Source organism: Astyanax mexicanus, unplaced genomic scaffold (assembly GCF_023375975.1).
Source record: "Astyanax mexicanus isolate ESR-SI-001 unplaced genomic scaffold, AstMex3_surface scaffold_43, whole genome shotgun sequence".
Taxonomy (NCBI): Eukaryota; Metazoa; Chordata; class Actinopteri; order Characiformes; family Acestrorhamphidae; genus Astyanax; species Astyanax mexicanus.
Window position 1 is genome coordinate 69,546 of NW_026040053.1, and position 19,136 is coordinate 88,681.

General features: G+C 41.2%; 1 protein-coding gene and 1 long non-coding RNA gene across 6 annotated transcripts in view; both read right to left on the reverse strand.

Annotated features, from left to right (window-relative positions):
• The window catches only part of herc1 (HECT and RLD domain containing E3 ubiquitin protein ligase family member 1), a 110,927-nt gene that overhangs the window by 64,140 nt on the left and 27,651 nt on the right, over positions 1-19,136 (reverse strand). For 4 of the 5 annotated variants that reach the window (XM_049473669.1, XM_049473668.1, XM_049473671.1 and 1 more), the window contains exons 21-31: positions 18,585-18,705; positions 17,006-17,183; positions 14,502-14,784; positions 8,286-8,406; positions 8,136-8,187; positions 7,136-7,401; positions 5,288-5,524; positions 4,850-4,970; positions 3,194-3,431; positions 2,256-2,425; positions 2,003-2,158 (exon numbers count right to left, since the gene is read on the reverse strand). In XM_049473669.1, coding sequence (XP_049329626.1) covers positions 2,003-2,158; positions 2,256-2,425; positions 3,194-3,431; positions 4,850-4,970; positions 5,288-5,524; positions 7,136-7,401; positions 8,136-8,187; positions 8,286-8,406; positions 14,502-14,784; positions 17,006-17,183; positions 18,585-18,705 — 1,943 coding nt within the window. The remainder of the gene's footprint in view (positions 1-2,002; positions 2,159-2,255; positions 2,426-3,193; positions 3,432-4,849; positions 4,971-5,287; positions 5,525-7,135; positions 7,402-8,135; positions 8,188-8,285; positions 8,407-14,501; positions 14,785-17,005; positions 17,184-18,584; positions 18,706-19,136) is intronic. The other variant, XM_049473670.1, reaches the window with a different exon arrangement.
• LOC125795223 (uncharacterized) lies at positions 368-1,996 on the reverse strand. Its single transcript, XR_007434235.1, has 3 exons — positions 1,500-1,996; positions 1,224-1,427; positions 368-1,061 (listed from the first exon to the last, which is right to left on the reverse strand). It is a non-coding gene; the product is annotated as an uncharacterized LOC125795223 (long non-coding RNA).

The following is a 19,136-nucleotide window of genomic DNA, read 5'->3' on the forward strand; positions in this document are numbered from 1 at the left end:
CGCAGTCTCACGCGCAGTCTCACGCGCAGTCTCACGCGCAGTCTCACGCGCAGTCTCACGCGCAGCCCCAAAAACAATCTCCACAGTATCGTATAGGGATGCAAATTATCGATTAATTCGTTAATCATTAGTTGATTGATCTTATCGATCGACTTTCGATTAATTGATAAGCGGCGTTTTTACCTGAATTTTAGTGTTTCAATAGGGCCTTTAAAAATACCAGCTAAACACTGAGCTCAAAAAGTATATATTATATTATGATAATTATATTGTATTATATTATATTATATATTCCTCAAGTAATTATGCATTAGGAAAAGAAAGCAGACTTTTTATGGTATAAGAAAATACATTCTTTAATTTAAAAAAAGAAATAAATAAAAATCAGTTTTTGCGTTTTTGTACCATTAGACATATTAAAAAAAAAAAAAAAAAGAATAGAAGAAATTAAATAGAGAGCCAAACAGATTATTATTGAGCCTATAGATTATGAAGAAACTGCATCTAGGCTATTAATTAGGAAATCCTCAACAATCCTCAATGCAATGAGATCCTGAAACCCTGTACCGTCAACTGTCTTGATTGGCATCAAATCTCTCTTGATCATGCTGCATATCCTCTCTGTAATGTCCTCCGCCCTTCTCTCATCACACGCTCGCGCTCTCAGTGAAACTGTGACGGTGTTCAAATGATAACTGAGTGAGCTAGTGGAACTGTTGTATTTCAATACCGCATTACACAGAGAACATTTGACTTCTTTGCCTAAATTAACACTGTTGAAATGGTCCCACACCGCACTTATTTTCGCCCGCTTCATTTTGTTTTCAACCCTGGTCTCCCGCGAGTCGTGTTCACCTCTCGTTCTCACGCTCTGTTCAAGTTACTACAGTAGCGCCCTCTAGCGATTAATCGCGAGTAATACATTTTATTCGAGCAACCTCTTGATCGACAATTAATCTAAAGTCGATTAATCATTTGCATCCCTAGTATCGTACCTTCATACAGAGTCTAATGCTGTCTTGCAGTTTCAAAAAGCTTTGCAGTCTCACACAGTCTCGCACCTTCACTCAGTCACAAAGCTTTACACAGTCTTTCACTTTCACACACAGTCTAATGCAGTCTCACACGCAGTCTCACACAGTCTCACCGAGAGTCTTGCCCCTTCACACACAGTCTAATGCAGTCTCACACAGTCTCAAAAACAGTCTCACACAGTCTCGCACCTTCACTCAGTCACAAAGCTTTACACAGCTTTACACAGTCTTTCACTTTCACACACAGTCTAATGCAGTCTCACACAGTCTCACACAGTCTCACACGCAGTCTCACACAGTCTCACCGAGAGTCTTGCCCCTTCACACACAGTCTAATGCAGTCTCACACAGTCTCAAAAACAGTCTCGCAAAGTCTCACCGAGAGTCTTGCCCCTTCACACACAGTCTAATACAGTCTCACACAGTCTCAAAAACAGTCTCACACAGTCTCACAGAGTCTTTCACTTTCACACACAGTCTAATGCAGTCTCACACACAGTCTCACACAGTCTCAAAAACAGTCTCGCACAGTCTCACCGAGTCTTTCACCTTCATATACAGTCTAATGCAGTCTCACACACAGTCTCAAAAACAGTCTCACAGTCTCGCATTTTTTCACGCAGTCTCACACTGTCTCGCATCTTCATGCAGAGTCTCAAACAGTCCCACGCACAGTCTCACGCAGTTCAAACCTTATCGCAGATTCTTACTCATTTTCACAAAGTCTAACGCAGTCTCACACAGTCTTGCACACTCTCACGCATCTTGCATCTTCACCCAGAGTCTCACATCTTCACGCACAGTCTCATGCAAAGTCTCAAGCACAGTCTCACGCACAGTCTTAAAAGCAGTTTTGCACAGTCTTACACACAGTCTCTCACATCTTTACGCAGAGTCTCACATCAAGCACAGTCTTGCATCTTTACGCACAGTCACACACAGTCACACACAGTCACACACAGTCTCACCTGAGCAGCATTTCTGAGCTGCGATGTTCAGCAGAACCTCAGTCCATTTAGGCGAGGCCATCTTGGACTGGATGGCTTTGGAAGAGACGACGCGCCGCAGGAACACCAGGAAGTCTCCGAGGTGCAGCTCGGCCGTGTGCTGTTTCCGGAGCAACGCTAGAACCCAACGACAGAACCACAGGTACACGTTTCACATCTGTGCAGGTAAACACTGCAGCACTGTTACAGAGTGGAGAACAGAGCGACCTCTGACCTTTAAAGTCTTTTTTCTGGTCGTCGGCGCAGTCGTCAGTCTTCTCCTGATGCTCCGGGCTGGACGCCGCGGCGCCCCCTGCTGCCTGAGACAGCAGTGTCTTCAGCTGACTGCACAGCAGATCCAGCAGCGCCTGCACCACCTTCGGACTCAGCTTATCCGCATACGTCCTGAACACAGGGAACACAGTTACTGACCGCCCACACACTCCTCACACACTCCTCACACACTCCTCACACACTCCTCACACACTCCTCACACACTCCTCAAACACCTCACTCCACACACACTCCACACACACTCCAAACACACTCATAAAACACCTCACTCCACACAAACTCCATCAATTCTTAAACTTCACACTCATCAAATACCATGCACTCCCCATCACTCTACAGATTACTCACACTCCACACACTCCTTACGCTCCTCACACACTCCTCACTCTTCTCAAACACCTTACGCTCCACACTCTCCTCACACTTCTTACCCACTTCCCGCGCCCCTCACAAACACGCTCCAAAAATTCCAAACACCTCACACTCCACACACACTCCTCGTGCCCCTTACACTCCACACGCACCACACACTCTTCCACGCTCCTCACACGCTCCTCACACACCAAACACTCCTCACACGCTCCTCACACACCAAACACTCCTCCCACACTCCTCAAACTCCAAACACCTTGCACCCCTTACACTTCACTGACTCCTCACCACCACACACTTCATACACACCACACATATTACTCACACTCCTCACACACCACACTGATGGACTGAAACTGAATTAAATTAAACATTTGGCTGAAGGCTAATCAGAGAATACTGAATTAATGTTTTCATTCGTTTTGTCACGTCCTACTCCTGATGAAATTTAGTTAAATATTAAAGTCAGAAGTTAAATGTGTAGGTGGTGTTTAGTGGAGGCGGTACCCGGTGCTGATGGCGAGGATCTGCAGCAGGCGGGTGCTGGCTACTTTCAGGGCGGTGCTGAGCTGAGAGCCGCTGGGTTTGTGGAGGAGCTGCAGGGTCTGACCCAGTAGCGTCTCTTTACCACACAGCTGAGAGAGAACGTCCAGCAGCCCGCTGGAGATCGCCAACGACACGTCCACCGGCTGATACCTCACACTCAGAGCAAACACCGTCACCAACAGCAGCCGCTGCTGAGCCTCTGTGAACACACACACACACACACATTTATAATTACTCCACACACACACACTCAGCATCCTGACCCCTTCCCTCGAATTAGTGATTTCTGAAGAACGAAACGAGGCGTGCTCTTGATATTCATACATGCAAATTTATCCTTTACTGATTGGCTAACAGCACTGCAGCAGAGAAGGCCTACCTGCTGCCTTTGCTCCTCCCACAGTGAATTTTACAGCTCTAAAACTCAAAGACTAAACGTTTTTAGTTACAGCCTTAGTTTTAAAGATACAGCACTGAGTGCTGGATAAAGTAAAACCTTAAACTAAATTTATAAAGTTTGTTTCAGCTAAACTAACTCTACTATACTCTTACCTCAGAATTGGTGATTCTGTGTTTCGGTAGTTTCATCACGCCGAAGCCCCAGAGTTTATATACGCTCTATATTATAAAATCTGACGTGAACGGTGCCGCTTTGACCGGTGTTCTGTTGAGTTGGGCTGCCTTGTCAAACTGTGCTTCCCTAGTGTTTATTTAAGGTCTCGATAAAACACAGAATCCACCGGAGATCCAATTCAAACCTACAGTTACTTACACAAGATAGCTAACGCTAACTAGCTGCTGTAAACAAAAGCTGTAAAGAGCGCTGCAAGCTCTTTCGCTGACAGTGTCGGCTCTGTCTGTGTGCGGTCCCGAGCCGAAGTGGGCGGGGCCATGAATACTAATTCACGGGTTGATGTAGACACGGTGCTTTTCCTGATCGACTCGTTTTTCTGAATATTTTCTTTTACTAGCTGCTGCAGAGAATGAGGAAGAGTTTCATCATGTGCAGCATCATAAACAACTCAGAGACCCACTGTATTTCACAATAAAACAAGAACAAGTGGATTTTAGAGGAAGAAGAGCTTTAAAGAACTTTTTTTATACCTCTATATTTGCACTACTGTTAATCAGTAAACTGTTGTTTATACTTGTACTGCCATACTTGCCCTCTTTATTCCCCCATCATACTTTACTGGTACATTCTCACTCTTATGTTGCACTATTGTTTTGTGTCTTCTGCCTCATGTGGGTCTATATCTGTGACCTTGTCATATTGTACATTTAGGGTCTCTCGCTCTCTCTCTCCAGTTCTTTTATTATTTATAATGTTTTTTGCTGGACCTTTGCTGTACCAGTTTTCGTAAGTTTGGGAAGGACAAGTATCTCCAAAACAGCAACTTTATAGGAGAGAGAGAAAAAACTTCTTAACTTTTAATAGAAGTCAAAATATGTAGTAAACTAAAACTCAACAAAATGGAGATACTTGTTTTTCATTGGAGAGTAACGATAAAAACTACCTAAATTGACTTGATAATTACAGGCACCTGTACAGGTACACTCAGTGTATAGGATCTGAAGGTATATATATATATATATATATATGTATAGACAGGGTACCGATGTGGTGCTTGTTGGCCTGCAGGGCTCGCTCCAGAGTAACAGAGAGCTGCTGGTAGATCTTGTGCACTGCAGTCTGAATATCCATCTGTAAACTCCTTTTAGCTGCTCGAACCCCGTCCTGCAGAACACAGAGAGAAAGTGTAACTGGAGAGCGCCTGTGTTTCAATACAAATACTGATACATTTGTTATGTCACATTTCAATAACGTATCACAAATAAAAACCATACAATATATCACAATATGAATATCTTGTCCCACCCCTACACATGTGATATGTGATATGGTAATTATAAGCCAAATAATTAGGTCTTACCTAAAGTACTGTAGTGTTGATTCTTATTACAGAAACACAAACACACACAGGAAAAAGACACTAACTCGCCTGTAAATGATTAAAATCTATATTTTATGATTAATCCACGGTTCAGGTGTACCTGGTAGTGGTGGAGCTGGACGCTCTCCCCCTTCAGCCCCCCGTTACTGACGGCCCCCAGCCCGAAGCATCCGGCCAGGAACTGCAGCCGAACCGACGTCAGCAGAGCGGCAGAGTGAAACACCGCCGCCGCCGCGCCACCGCCGTGCCCACCGGCGCCAACCGTACCCGCCTGACTCCTCTTCTCCTCCATCCCAGAGATCAACACCACCATCTGATGAAGAGCCTCCAGACGCAGCTATATACACACACGCACGCACCCACACACCCAAACAAACAAAAAACACACTTATATGTGACTGTACACTTCATATTCCCAGGGAAATTCCTTTTACTTTATTACATTTCATCATTTATTTCTAAATTTTATTCAATTTTCTCCCCAGTTTGGAAGTACTCCACCCTCACTCTATCATCAGTAATGCCCCGACTCTAGGAGGTACATGGGAAGTCAGACTCCGCCTCTTTTCCCCCTGCAGCCAATCAGTGCAGCATCACAAGGCAGCATCACACAATGCTCAGAGGAAAGCACCAGATCCCCAGCTCTGACACAATCAGCTTACAGAAGTAGTTTTTTTTCCTCCCCATTTTCTCCCTAATTTACACGCCCACAGCTTCCACTATCACTAGTAATGCCAGGAGGGTGAAGACTAGCACACGCCTCCTCCGATACATGTGAAGTCAGACTCCGCCTCTTTTTAAACTGCTGCTGATGCTGTAGCATTGTCGAGTAGCATCACAGCGCTAACGCTCGGAGGAAAGCAGCGCAGCGACTCGGTTCTGATACATCAGCTCACAGACGCAGCCTTGTGCTGATCCACATCACCCTAGGAGTGATGAGGGGAAAGAGAACTATCCAGTAGCCAATTGTGCTCTCATAAGGCTCCGGCAGCTGATGGCAAGCTGCATGACCGGGATTCAAACTGGCGATCTTCTGTTCACAGAAGTAGTTTTGTTTGAGTTTTGACTGTGGATCTCAACCTCAACCTCGCTTTACCCTCGCTCCACTACGCTCTGCTTTATTGTACCTCACTCTGTCTGACTCTACCACACCTCTACCTCACTTTACTACACTGTTCCACACTCAAACTCAATATACCATACTCTACCTCACTATACCTCACTGTGCCATGCTCTACCACACTCTGTTTGACTCTACATCACCATACCAATTTACCACACACTACATCACTATATCACATACTACCTCACACTCTGTTTCACTGAACCTCACTTTGCTTTAACCGTACTCTACCATACACCACATCCCTACACACACACACACACTACCACTATACTCTGCCCTCACTACCTCACTTCTACCTCACTCTGCCATGCTCTGTTTGACTTTACCTCCCCTCTATCTCACTTTATCTCATTGTACCACACTAAAACTTACTATACCATACTCTACCTTAGTATACCTCACTCTGCCATGCTCCTCCATGCTCTGTTTGACTCTACCTCAGCATACCACTCTACCACACACTACCTCACTCTGCCTTATTAAACCTCACTTTACCATACACTACATTACTGTATCACACTCTACTTTGCTCTACCTCACTCTGCTATAGTGAACCTCACTCTGTTCCAACTTTACTCTACCCCACTTTACAGCCTCTGTCACTTTACCACACTGTACCTCACTCTGCCTCCAGTCTATTCTATGTCAGTAAGCATGGTCTGCAGTGTGTAGAGCTCCCTCTGTTGCTGTAAGCAGGTACTGCAGTTTGAGTTTGCTGTTATTTACGATGTTATCACAGCTGTTTCTCAGTGTGTTCATAATAAAATCTCGTATTGGGATAACATTGCGAGGGAGTGTGCGAGGTTGTGACGGTGTTCGTACCTCCGCCCGGCTCTGCTGCTGCTCCATGGCAGTGATGGTGGCCTGTGGGCTGGTGGACATGCTCTCCTCCGGGTCCTTGAACGTCGGCACGTTTCCCACGTCTCCGCTGACGAAGCTCACCATGTTATCGATGAGGGCGTGGACTCCCAGCGTCCGGCTCAGGTCCAGATCCGACTCCTCGTAGAACTGAGGAGAGCTGTAGAGCCGGTCCCGCCCCGAACGCCCACCGAACCAATCAGCAGAGTCGGGGGTGCTGTGGAGGAGACCTGAACGAGGAAAAGCAGGTAATCAGAGTGAGTGTACAGGTATACGAGATTAGATAAATCTACAGGAGATCTGATTCTCTCTTTATAAATAAATACTTTCTGTAGAATAGACTTTCAGTACTTTACACCTACTATAAGGTACACTGGATTATAAGACACATTTTAACCCTCCTGTTATGTTGAGTCAAATTGACCTGTCTTGAAGTTTGAAAATCCAAAAAAAAAAAAAAAGGCTAACCAAGTTAAGTAAAGCCAAGCTAAGTAAACAAAACTGTCATAAAAAAGACTTTCTTTTAAAGTTAATCGAGTGCTGGGTATTAATCTACACAGATTTCTCTCATGTAAACTGTTTATTTGGGTGAATAAAGCGCTTCCATTTATTTACAGTAAACTTATATTCACAAATTTCTCCAGCACTAAGGATGGAGCATTAGCATTAGCGGCTAATTGCTCCAGAAGTGCTAGATGGCGCTAGAAGCAAGGTAAAGGCCGATAATAATACTCCCATCTTACCGGGGAAATAGTAATTAGTGGATAGCGGGTAATACTAATGCTGTTCCAGCAGTGCTAGGCTTTACTGCTTCTTAATACCTGACTGATAGAATTCCTACATAAGGAGCACCGGATTATAAGGAGCTCTGATGATTTTGGGGAAAATTAAAGGATTTTATGTATGGTAGTCAATGAGATTAAAATGTTATTTTTTCTGCTTTAGTGTAATGATGTGTACTAACTTCTCTTTTTGTGTGTGAACGCCAAATCCAGATCAACATTCCTCCTGCCGCTCTGAAACACAAACACACACACATTTAATAAGTTAATAAGGAAAAGCCTAAACAAAAGAGTGTGTGTGTGTGTGTGTGTGTGTGTGTGTGTGTATTCACCAGTGAGTATCCCTCTTCGTCAGACTCTGGTTGGGAGAGGTCTGATTCACTGCGGGATTTAGTGAGTCTGTAACTCGGGCTGCCCTGGATGGAGCGACTCTCAGTCGACAGACTCTCACTCCTGTTCACACAAACATCCCAACACTCATTAATAACACCATTAATAACACCATTAATAACATAATTAATAACATCATTAACAACATAATTTATAACATCACTAATACCATCACTAATACCATCACTAATCACATCATTATAACTCTATACAGCATCACAGTCGACAGACTCTCACTCCTGTTCACACAAACATCCCAACACTCATTAATAACATCGTTAATAACACCATTTATAACATCATTTATAACATCATTTATAACATCACTAATACCATCACTAATACCATCACTAATCACATCATTATAACTCTATACAGCATCACAGTCGACAGACTCTCACTCCATTAGGGCTGGACCCGAATATTCGGGTATTCGGGTATTCGTTCGTTGAGTAGGTATTCGGTTTTTAATTTTGGTATTCGGATATTCGTTTTTTTTCTCCTTTCCAGAGCTCCACCTCACTCTAACCACTTCTGTTCTCGCGGGTCCCGTCAGAATATCTTGCGCGCGGGACAGAACTGAACTGTTATTGGCTGGAGCGGGAGTTTAATCCAGACGATGCGGGAGCAAATTAATAAATAGTTAAGAAAACTGTAATAATTGTAAAAAAAAAAACCTAAAGAAAACTCTCAACGCGCAGGATGGACCGACACACACACGCACACACCGATGGTGTTTGGACTGGGGTAAGGAACGGGACCGCACTATTCAGCGCTGCTGTTTTAATAAATATATAAGTAAATTTGAAGCATTAAATGTAGTTTATTTAATTTATATTAGGAACGTGGGGCGGGAGCGGCAGAAATGTGTATGTGGCGGGCGGGCGCGGGATTAAAAGAAGCAATTTTTTTGCGGCGCGGTAACGAGACAGAAACGCGGGAGCGTGGAAGAGTGGGTTTAAAAATCAGTCTCGCGCAGACCTCTATTATACATGATAAAAAAAAATGCAGGCTCTTCGAAACTGATTTATATAATAAAACGTAAGGGGTAATGTGGCAACAGTAGGGGCTAAATCGGTTACAAAAGCCTGGCCTACAAAAATGATGTCTGAACGAATTTCCTCTTATCTAATATAATTTAAAATGGTTTAAAAATATAAAATAATTTCTAAGCAAACGAAATATTTAATATTGAGCTTATAGCCCAAGTGCAAAAATACAAAATCAGTAATACGGCTATGCCCTGCACAATCCTTTAACCGAAATAGACCAAGTACAATAACGTCATTAACAATGACTTTCCTCTACTCTAATATAATTTAACATGGTTTAAAAATATAAAATAATTTCTAAACAAACGAAATATTTAATATTGAGCTTATAGCCCAAGTGCAAAAATACAAAATCAGTAATATGCCCTGCACAATCCTTTAACCGAAATAGACCAAGTACAGTTTACAATGACTGTCCTCTAATATAATTAACAATGTTTAAGAATATAAAATACTTCCTGAACAAACGTTTTTTTTTTGTTTGTTTTTTTAAGCAAATAGCCTAAGTGTGAAAACACAAACAGCAATTTACTGGGCTGGCTTGAGAAACAGTGCAGCAGCAGCCTCCTAGCCTGCTTACGCAGCGGATAAGCCGCGGTGTGGGGCAGCAGAAATTCCGGGATGAAAACACAAAGAAATCTGGGCTAAAAACACAGAAAAAATATGGGGTGAAAACACAAAAATCCGGGATAAAAACACCAAAAATCCGGGGTAAATATGTCTCGTCGGTCAGAGCAAATTGAACATTTTTCAGTGGATTAAAGGGGCCGTGATTTGCTTATTTTTTTTTTTTTTTTTTACCCCTTTTTTTAAAAACTAATATTCGAATATTCGCTTCGAATCAGTGCCGAATATCCGGAGCTCAAAAAACGCTATTCGGGCCAGCCCTACACTCCATACATCCATACAATCATTATTAACATCATTAATAACATCATTAATAACATCATTAATAACATCAATAATAACATCATTAATAACATCATTCATAACATCATTCATAACATCAATAACATCAATAACAACATCATGTGTATGTGTATAGTGTATAATGGTAGTGTATAAATGTGTATAGTGTATAATAAAAGTGTATAAAAATAGTGTATAAATGTGTATAGTGTATAATGTTTAATAGGTTTATGTAATGTTTACTGATTATATAACTCAGAATCAGATTCAGGTCAGACCGCTGAACCTGTAGCAGCAGGTGGAAGAAGGTCAGGTATGTGTGATTGAGTGCAGGAACAGCCACAGGAACAGCCACAGGAACAGCCACAGGCCTGGCACCACGACTCTCTCACACAGCACTTTATTAGGAACAGACCCACACTGGCACGGCTCTATAGTCTCAGAACAGCCTCAGATCTCCCCGGCGTGGCTCCACACCATGAGGAGACCATTCGTGTTGATCATGTTGAAACTCAAATAGTCCATACTAGGGCTGGGCGATATGGAAAAAAATCTTATTACGATATAGTTTTTCATATCAGCCGATATCGATATGTATCACGATATAAATCAAATCACTTTCTGTTACACTTAAAGGTTTCTTTTTTACTCAGAAGTGACAGAATAAGGGAGTTATGGCCAAAATCACTAGCAGGCTCAGAGCCTTGTGGACAGACACTAGGATGTTAACATCTTGCCAGGTGGGTACAGCTTTTAAATTAATTTTAAAAAGGGGACAAATATATAAACTAAAAAATATGTAAGACCCTTTACATTATATGTCTGTTTAATTTAAATTGCAATAGCACTTTATTATTTTTTTAATAAAATTATATTTAATCAAAAGATCATTCCCCTCCCTGAATGCAGGCAACTACATAAAGCAAAATACAAGAGTATATCACAGTGTTCATTTTGACAGGTGATTTTGATACAGTCTTAGTCTTTTCACTAAAATGTATAATAGTTTTAGTTACATTTTAGTCTATCGGATATTATTAGTTTTAGTCACATTTCAGTCTAGTTTAATTTTGGTCATATAAAAAGTATGTATTACATATGTTTTACTGTTTTTCTATTTTCTATTTGTTGTAATTTTAGATTATTTACTGCTTATGTTTTTTTTTTTTTAAATAAGAGCCTTTAGGTTTTTTTACATTTAAATTAAGCTAACATTTAAATATTTTAAAGTAAGTGACCTGTAATGGAGGTGGGAGGAATAAAGTCAAGTTTCTGAAATGATCCACTTCTACTGCAGTACAGATTTATACTAACATTACTGGCTTTCAGTAGACTAGACTTACATTACTTAAGTGTATTTAAAACTCCAGTTCAGTAACAGCAATGTTTAGCTCAGTTCAAATACAGCTAGACAGATTATATAATCTTCTGTATTTAGTAAAATATCCAGCATAACAGACTCTCTATCTGTTAAAAACTAAAAACACAGACAGAGGAGAATTCTGCCCTCAGGGTTTTCTAACAGAAACAGTGAGAGTTAGGAAAAAAGATGGAAAGTGCTTCCTTTCTGTGTGTTTATATACTAACCCCTCACTCGTGCTGAAGTTAACCTTAATTTACACGAAACGTGGATTAACACGGCTAACGTGCGTTACCCATTAGTTTATTAGAATGTAAAAAGCAGTGAAAGCATCTTAGCTAATGATGACAGATTGCACAGATCCCTTTTACACCGTAAACATCGCTAACTTTAAACTGGAGACAAGCTAATCTAACTAGCAGCAAACAGAGCAGCGTTACCTGCCTTCAGAAATCTGAACAAGCTCACCTCTCTAAATATCTTGGAGACGCATGCCTCATATTTAAGAGGTGAGTTTTCCAGTGTAGCGCCGCTAAATAGTATAAATGAAGTTTATCCAGTAAATGGGAGAGAAGGAGCCGCTGTGTGAGGAGTTCAGAGTGGAGGGGCTCGGGGGGTGGGGCGGAGGGAGATGGTGGAGAGGGGGATGGTGGAGAGGGGAGGGGAGGGGTTGTACTGGGCTGAGCAGCAGTTCAGCGTGCTGCCTGATCTCGTGCTGCGCCTGTTCACAACGCTACTTAAACGGGAAATAGAAAATTTAGTTTATCGAATTTCTCGCCCCGACTTATCGCGATATATAGTTTCCTCGATAACTATCGATATCGTTTTATCGCCCAGCACTAGTCCATACTTAAATACTCAAAACTCAAATACCTGATTCTCAAATACTTCATTCACAAATACTCAAATCCCAACAATCAAGTAATCAAAGTTACATGCTCAAAACTCATTTTGTTCCCAAATACTTGTATCTTAAATACTCAAAACTCAAACAACCGATTCTCAAATATTCAAAACCCAATACTCAAATACTCAATACTTAAAATTCTGTAGTCAAATACCTAAAGGTCTCATTCCATTGTTTTATAATTTATTTTAAAATGTCTAGTTGTTCCTCTAGTATGAATGAATGCCATATGAGCCGTGTTTTGCGGGTAAAAAAAAGTGCTCCGGTGTTTGTTTAGCCCTGCTTTACTTCTCTGAGTTAGTGCTCTCTGAAGAAAGACAGGAATTTGACTAGTGAATATTTAAACATGAATATTCTTAAATGAAAATATATCGTCCCTGATTGGATAACACTGCAGCAGGGAACACCTACCCCCCCCCCACAGTCAATTTTACCGCTTTAAAACTCAAAGGACTAAATGTTTTTTAAGAGATACAGCACTAAGTGATAGATAAAATTAACCCTTAACCTTCACTTAATGTCAGACTGGAGCGTCCCCGCGACTGAGAAATGTTATTAACGTCGATGCGAGTGCAAGTAGAGACTGCCCGACACGAAACAACTATCCCCGCAGCAGCGTGAATAACCTAAGGCTAACGTTACTACTACACTTTTACCTCAGACTTGGTGATTTAGTGCTTAATCAGTTTCACCACGTCGAAGCTCCAGTGTCTATATACGCTCTATATCGTAAAATCTGCATTAAGTTGAGCTGCATTGTCAAACCGTGCTTCCCTAGTGTTTATTTAAGGTCTCTGTAAAACGTAGAATCAACCGGAGATCCGATTTAAACCAACAGTTACTTACACAAGATAGATAACGCTAACTAGCTCTGTACACAGAAGCTGTAAACACAGAAAACAGAGCTCTGAATTTTTCCAGGTTTTTTTGTAGAAAAGTGAAATCCAAACCTGATCTGACCTGAAAAACCACAAACCCTGTCACAATCCAAAGGTGCCCAAACTTTTGCAGGCAGCTGCTTGATGTACTGAACAGTGTGATGTAATTAAGAGTGTGATGTAATTAAGAGTGTGATGTACTGAACAGTATGATGTACTGGACAGTATAATGTACTGGACACTATGATGTACTGAACAGTATGATGTACTGAAGAGTATGATGTACTGAACAGTATGATGTACTATACAGTATGACGTAATGAACAGTATGCTGTAATGAACAGTATGATGTACTGAACAGTATGATGTACTATACAGTATGACGTAATGAACAGTATGCTGTAATGAACAGTATGATGTACTGAACAGTATGATGTACTGGACACTATGATGTACTGAACAGTATGATGTACTGAACAGTATGATGTACTATACAGTATGACGTAATGAACAGTATGCTGTAATGAACAGTATGATGTACTGAACAGTATGATGTACTATACAGTATGACGTAATGAACAGTATGCTGTAATGAACAGTATGATGTACTGAACAGTATGATGTACTATACAGTATGACGTAATGAACAGTATGCTGTAATGAACAGTATGATGTACTGAACAGTATGATGTACTGGACACTATGATGTACTGAACAGTATGATGTACTATACAGTATGACGTAATGAACAGTATGCTGTAATGAACAGTATGATGTACTGAACAGTATGATGTACTATACAGTATGACGTAATGAACAGTATGCTGTAATGAACAGTATGATGTACTGAACAGTATGATGTACTGGACACTATGATGTACTGAACAGTATGATGTACTATACAGTATGACGTAATGAACAGTATGCTGTAATGAACAGTATGATGTACTGAACAGTATGATGTACTGGACACTATGATGTACTGAAGAGTATGATGTACTGAAGAGTATGATGTAATAAACAATGTAAAAAAAATAATTATGGTCTCTCACCTGGTCATGAATCCCCCTCCCTCCTGGGTGACGCTGCCCGAGGGAAGCTGTTGATTGGTCTGCTGGAGGAGCGGTGGGCTGACTGCCAATAGGAGCATGGCGCAGCGGTGTATGATGCTGTTGCAGGCGGTGGTGAAGAGGTCCTGGCCCTCCTGCAGGGCGGCGCTGTTCCTGCGCTCCTGGCCGGGCTGGCCGAGCTCCTCCTGCACGCTGGCGCTGCCCGCCCGCTCCCTCTCGCGCCCTCGCGCCACCTCTCGTGCTGAGAGGAAACATTGAAAGATTTCTGCGTCGCCAGGACACAGCACAGAGCGCCGGGTTAGAGAAGCGCCACGCCAGCCTGCCACACTGTTACACTCGCCACTGCCGGATCTACCCTACCGCCACACGCTCAACACACACGGCATCTCATTACATGATAATATCACTGTACTATATCGCTATACGATACCATCACTATACGATCCTATCACTATACTATAATGATACAATACTATCACCATGCGATACTATCACCATGCGATACTATCACTGTACTATACAATCACTATACGATAATATCACTATAGAATACTATCATTATACTATACAATCACGATACAATACTATCAGTATACGACCATGACTCAAAACTCTGTCTGCATGGCACTGTCCTAGAAGAAAGCCTCTTCTGAAGCTGCTGCACAAGAAAGCCTGCAAACTCAATTCAATTCAATTCAATTTTATTTCTATAGCGCTTTACAACAATGGTTTTCACAAAGCCGCTATACCGAAAAAACAGGTCCACGCCTCTTATGAGCAGCACCACAGAGATGCCAATTTTATGGTGACACAGTTTGCTGAAGACCAGCAGTCCAGGAACATTAATTACTGGAAACTCGTTAGGCTCCTATGGTGTTCAGCACTTACAACTACAGTTTACTTAATTACTCTCATTTATTTACCTCTAAAACCCAAATACCTGCACATTTAAGTCAAGTCAAGTAAAGTCAAGTAGTTTTATTGTCAATACTGCATATGTACAGGACATACAGAGAATTGAAATTACCAAATTTAAAGCCTCATTTTAGGCAGAAACAACAGCCCACACTCAGAGCATGCACAGCCTTGCAGCGAAACGCCAACTCAGTCTAAGATTTTTTTACATATTTAGTGTCACTGAGATTTTCTTTTAATACTCGCAGTTGTGTTGACAGTCTTTGTAATACTTAAGTCCAATTTATAGCTCTGCATTGAATCTACACCGTACCCTACACGTAGTTGCGGACGCCACCTTGCCAGAAAAATAACGTAATGTATCACATGACACGGACAGAAGCAGCTGTGATTGGTCCACTGAGTTGTCCACACATTTCCGCCTTCCTGGTTTCAATTGTATAGCGACGCAGACATAAGACCACAAAGTAAAAACATGGGCAGCTGCATAGGGCGCTCGCACAGGCTACACCATTGACAACGCACTGACTCAACGCAAATGTTATAAACTGGTCTTTACTTCACCTAAAATCAACACCATTTATGCAGGATTTTTATTTATTAACAGGTGATTAAAAAGTTGTAATCTGTGTTGAATATTTCTCCTCCGCTCTCCTGCAGTTTTCTAACATACAGTATTTTCTGCTCTTTACCCAAACAGACTTTAGAATGAGTGATATGGGGAGCCGCTATATTTAATTCAATCACAATAAATCAACCGCCGAGCAGAACTAATAGTAAAACTTTTTGGGTAATGTTTGTGTTTATGTAATTTGTTGGTTTTTTGTGTTCTGATATCGACAGTAACCAGATATTTTCAGCTACAGCTGGAATTCGTGCATTTCCAAGAATTAATTTTACAATCTGCTTAAAACCCTCCTCCCTATTGGTTCTCGTGCTAGACGGTTGATTTATTGTGATTAAATTAAAGATGGTGGTGCTGGGGATTCATCTACATTATGGGATGTAAACAGTGGTTTTAATAATCTTCTTGTTCATTTTTAAAGCTCTAAATGTCTGGTTTTAAATATCAGGACTCTCTGGATTCTACCAGTGAAGTGTGGAGCTACTTTGAGCTGAATAACGGTGTAAAAAGTGATTTATCTGCAGGGTAAAATATGCCCCATATCACTCATTCTAAAGTCTGTTTGGGTAAAGAGCAGAAAATACTGGATGTTAGAAAACTGCAGGAGAGCGGAGGAGAGATATTCAACACAGATAACAACTTTATATCATGTTTTAATAAATACAACCAAAGTCCATTTCACACCGGAGCTCTGCTTTAAGTTAAATCAATAAAAACTCTTAATTTTTTATATTTTATTAGATATTTTTGTTAATATGCCTATTAATTCAATTACTGAATTATCTGTCAGTGTGTGTAAATGTAATAATAATATTATTTTAAGAAGCGTGACCATGTCACATGCCAGCACACACCGAGCACACGTTAGCACACAGCATCACACAACACACACTCATGTGTTTATATATATATGTGTGTATATATGTGTGTGTATGTAGGAACTCACTTCCTGCAGTCATGACCTCGTGCTCCCGCTCCTCCTCCTCCTCTTCCTGCTCCTGGTGACCCTCCTCCCGGTCCCGCTCCCGGTCGGCTCGTTCCTCTAGCTCCGCCTCCTCGTCGATGGTGCGGGTAAACGAGTGTTCCTGAGGGTCCAGCTCCACCGATTCTATATTATCAGAGATCTGCACAAAATACACACACACACACAAACACACACAGCAGATAAACACACACGCTGTGCTATCGCCAAACTGTGTGTAACAAAAAGCAGGTGACCATATTTATTTACATTGTGTAAAGTTTGGATGAGGGGGGATCATTATGATTATGGTGTGGGGTTGTTTTTGTCAGAAGTTAGGCTCCACCCTTTAGTTCCAATAAAAGAATCTCTTATTGCTTCACCAGACCAAGAGATTTTGGACCATTTCATTCTCCCAACTTTTTGGAAACAATTTGGGGACGGCCCCTTCCTGTTCTAAATGACTACTGTACACCAGGTAACAAAGCAAGCTCCATAAATACATGGAAGAGTTTTGAATGTATGACCTCAAAAATGTGCTTTTGAAAGAATGGTGGAAAATCCAGATAAACATCATAAACACACTCCTAAACTTTGTGGAAAGCCTTTCTAGAAGAAGATTCCCATAAACACACTCCTAAACTTTGTGGAAAGCCTTTCTAGAAGAAGATTCCCATAAACACACTCCTAAACTTTGTGGAAAGCCTTTCTAGAAGAAGATTCCCATAAACACACTCCTAAACTTTGTGGAAAGCCTTTCTAGAAGAAGATTCCCATAAACACACTCCTAAACTTTGTGGAAAGCCTTTCTAGAAGAAGATTCCCATAAACACACTCCTAAACTTTGTGGAAAGCCTTTCTAGAAGAAGATTCCCATAAACACACTCCTTAACTTTGTGGAAAGCCTTTCTAGAAGAAGATTCCCATAAACACACTCCTAAACTTTGTGGAAAGCCTTTCTAGAAGAAGATTCCCATAAACACACTCCTAAACTTTGTGGAAAGCCTTTCTAGAAGAAGATTCCCATAAACACACTCCTAAACTTTGTGGAAAGCCTTTCTAGAAGAAGATTCCCATAAACACACTCCTAAACTTTGTGGAAAGCCTTTCTAGAAGAAGATTCCCATAAACACACTCCTAAACTTTGTGGAAAGCCTTTCTAGAAGAAGATTCCCATAAACACACTCCTAAACTTTGTGGAAAGCCTTTCTAGAAGAAGATTCCCATAAACACACTCCTAAACTTTGTGGAAAGCCTTCCCAGAAGAAGGTTCAGTCTGATTTTAAAGCACTGCTGATCGCTGATAAGTATTCTATACGTTAGCAGCTACTGATGTAAAGTGATTGTGAAGGTGTTTGGAAGATTAGGGCGTGTCCACAGGCCGTGTGGGTGTGGCCTACAGAGAGCAGGGTTGCAAAAAGGAGGTAATGACTCTGAACTATCATAGGCTTATCATTTTATATGATATTCTATTTCTATATGTTAATCCAACATCAGTATTAAAATGTGTGAGCGTGTGTGTGTGTTTAAGTGTGTGTGTGTGTGTGTGTGTTTGTGTGTATACCCTGCGTTCTCGGGATGAAGAGCGGGTCTGGGTGAGCTCCATGTTTTTACAGGCCAGCAGACGATTCCGTACTTTATACACACTGCGATAAACCTCCGCCAACAGCTTACACGGCTGATACCTGTCACACACACACACACACACACACACACACACACAAAAGAGTTCAGAAATCAATATTTGGTTTGGGAATCAAATATTTGGGAAATCATATTCCAGGTGACTCTACCTCATAAAACTTACTTAGAAAATCAGGCAGAGATGTACAAAAATGATCATCTAAACAAGATACTACATAATTACAGATGTTTTTATTCATCGTTAAGTGAGTTAAGTGTTAATCTGCAACTAATCTACGCCACAAACAGAGTCGCCTGAGGTATGCAAAAGCATACTGACTGTTACCAAACCAATTCTGTGCTTCAGTAAGTCAGTAAAAAGTAGTTAGGAGTAATCAAATCAATAAAATGATAAGGGTGCTCATACTTTTGCACCGGTCAAATTTTGGTTTAATGCATATTGCACATTTTCTGTTAGTACAATAAACCTCAT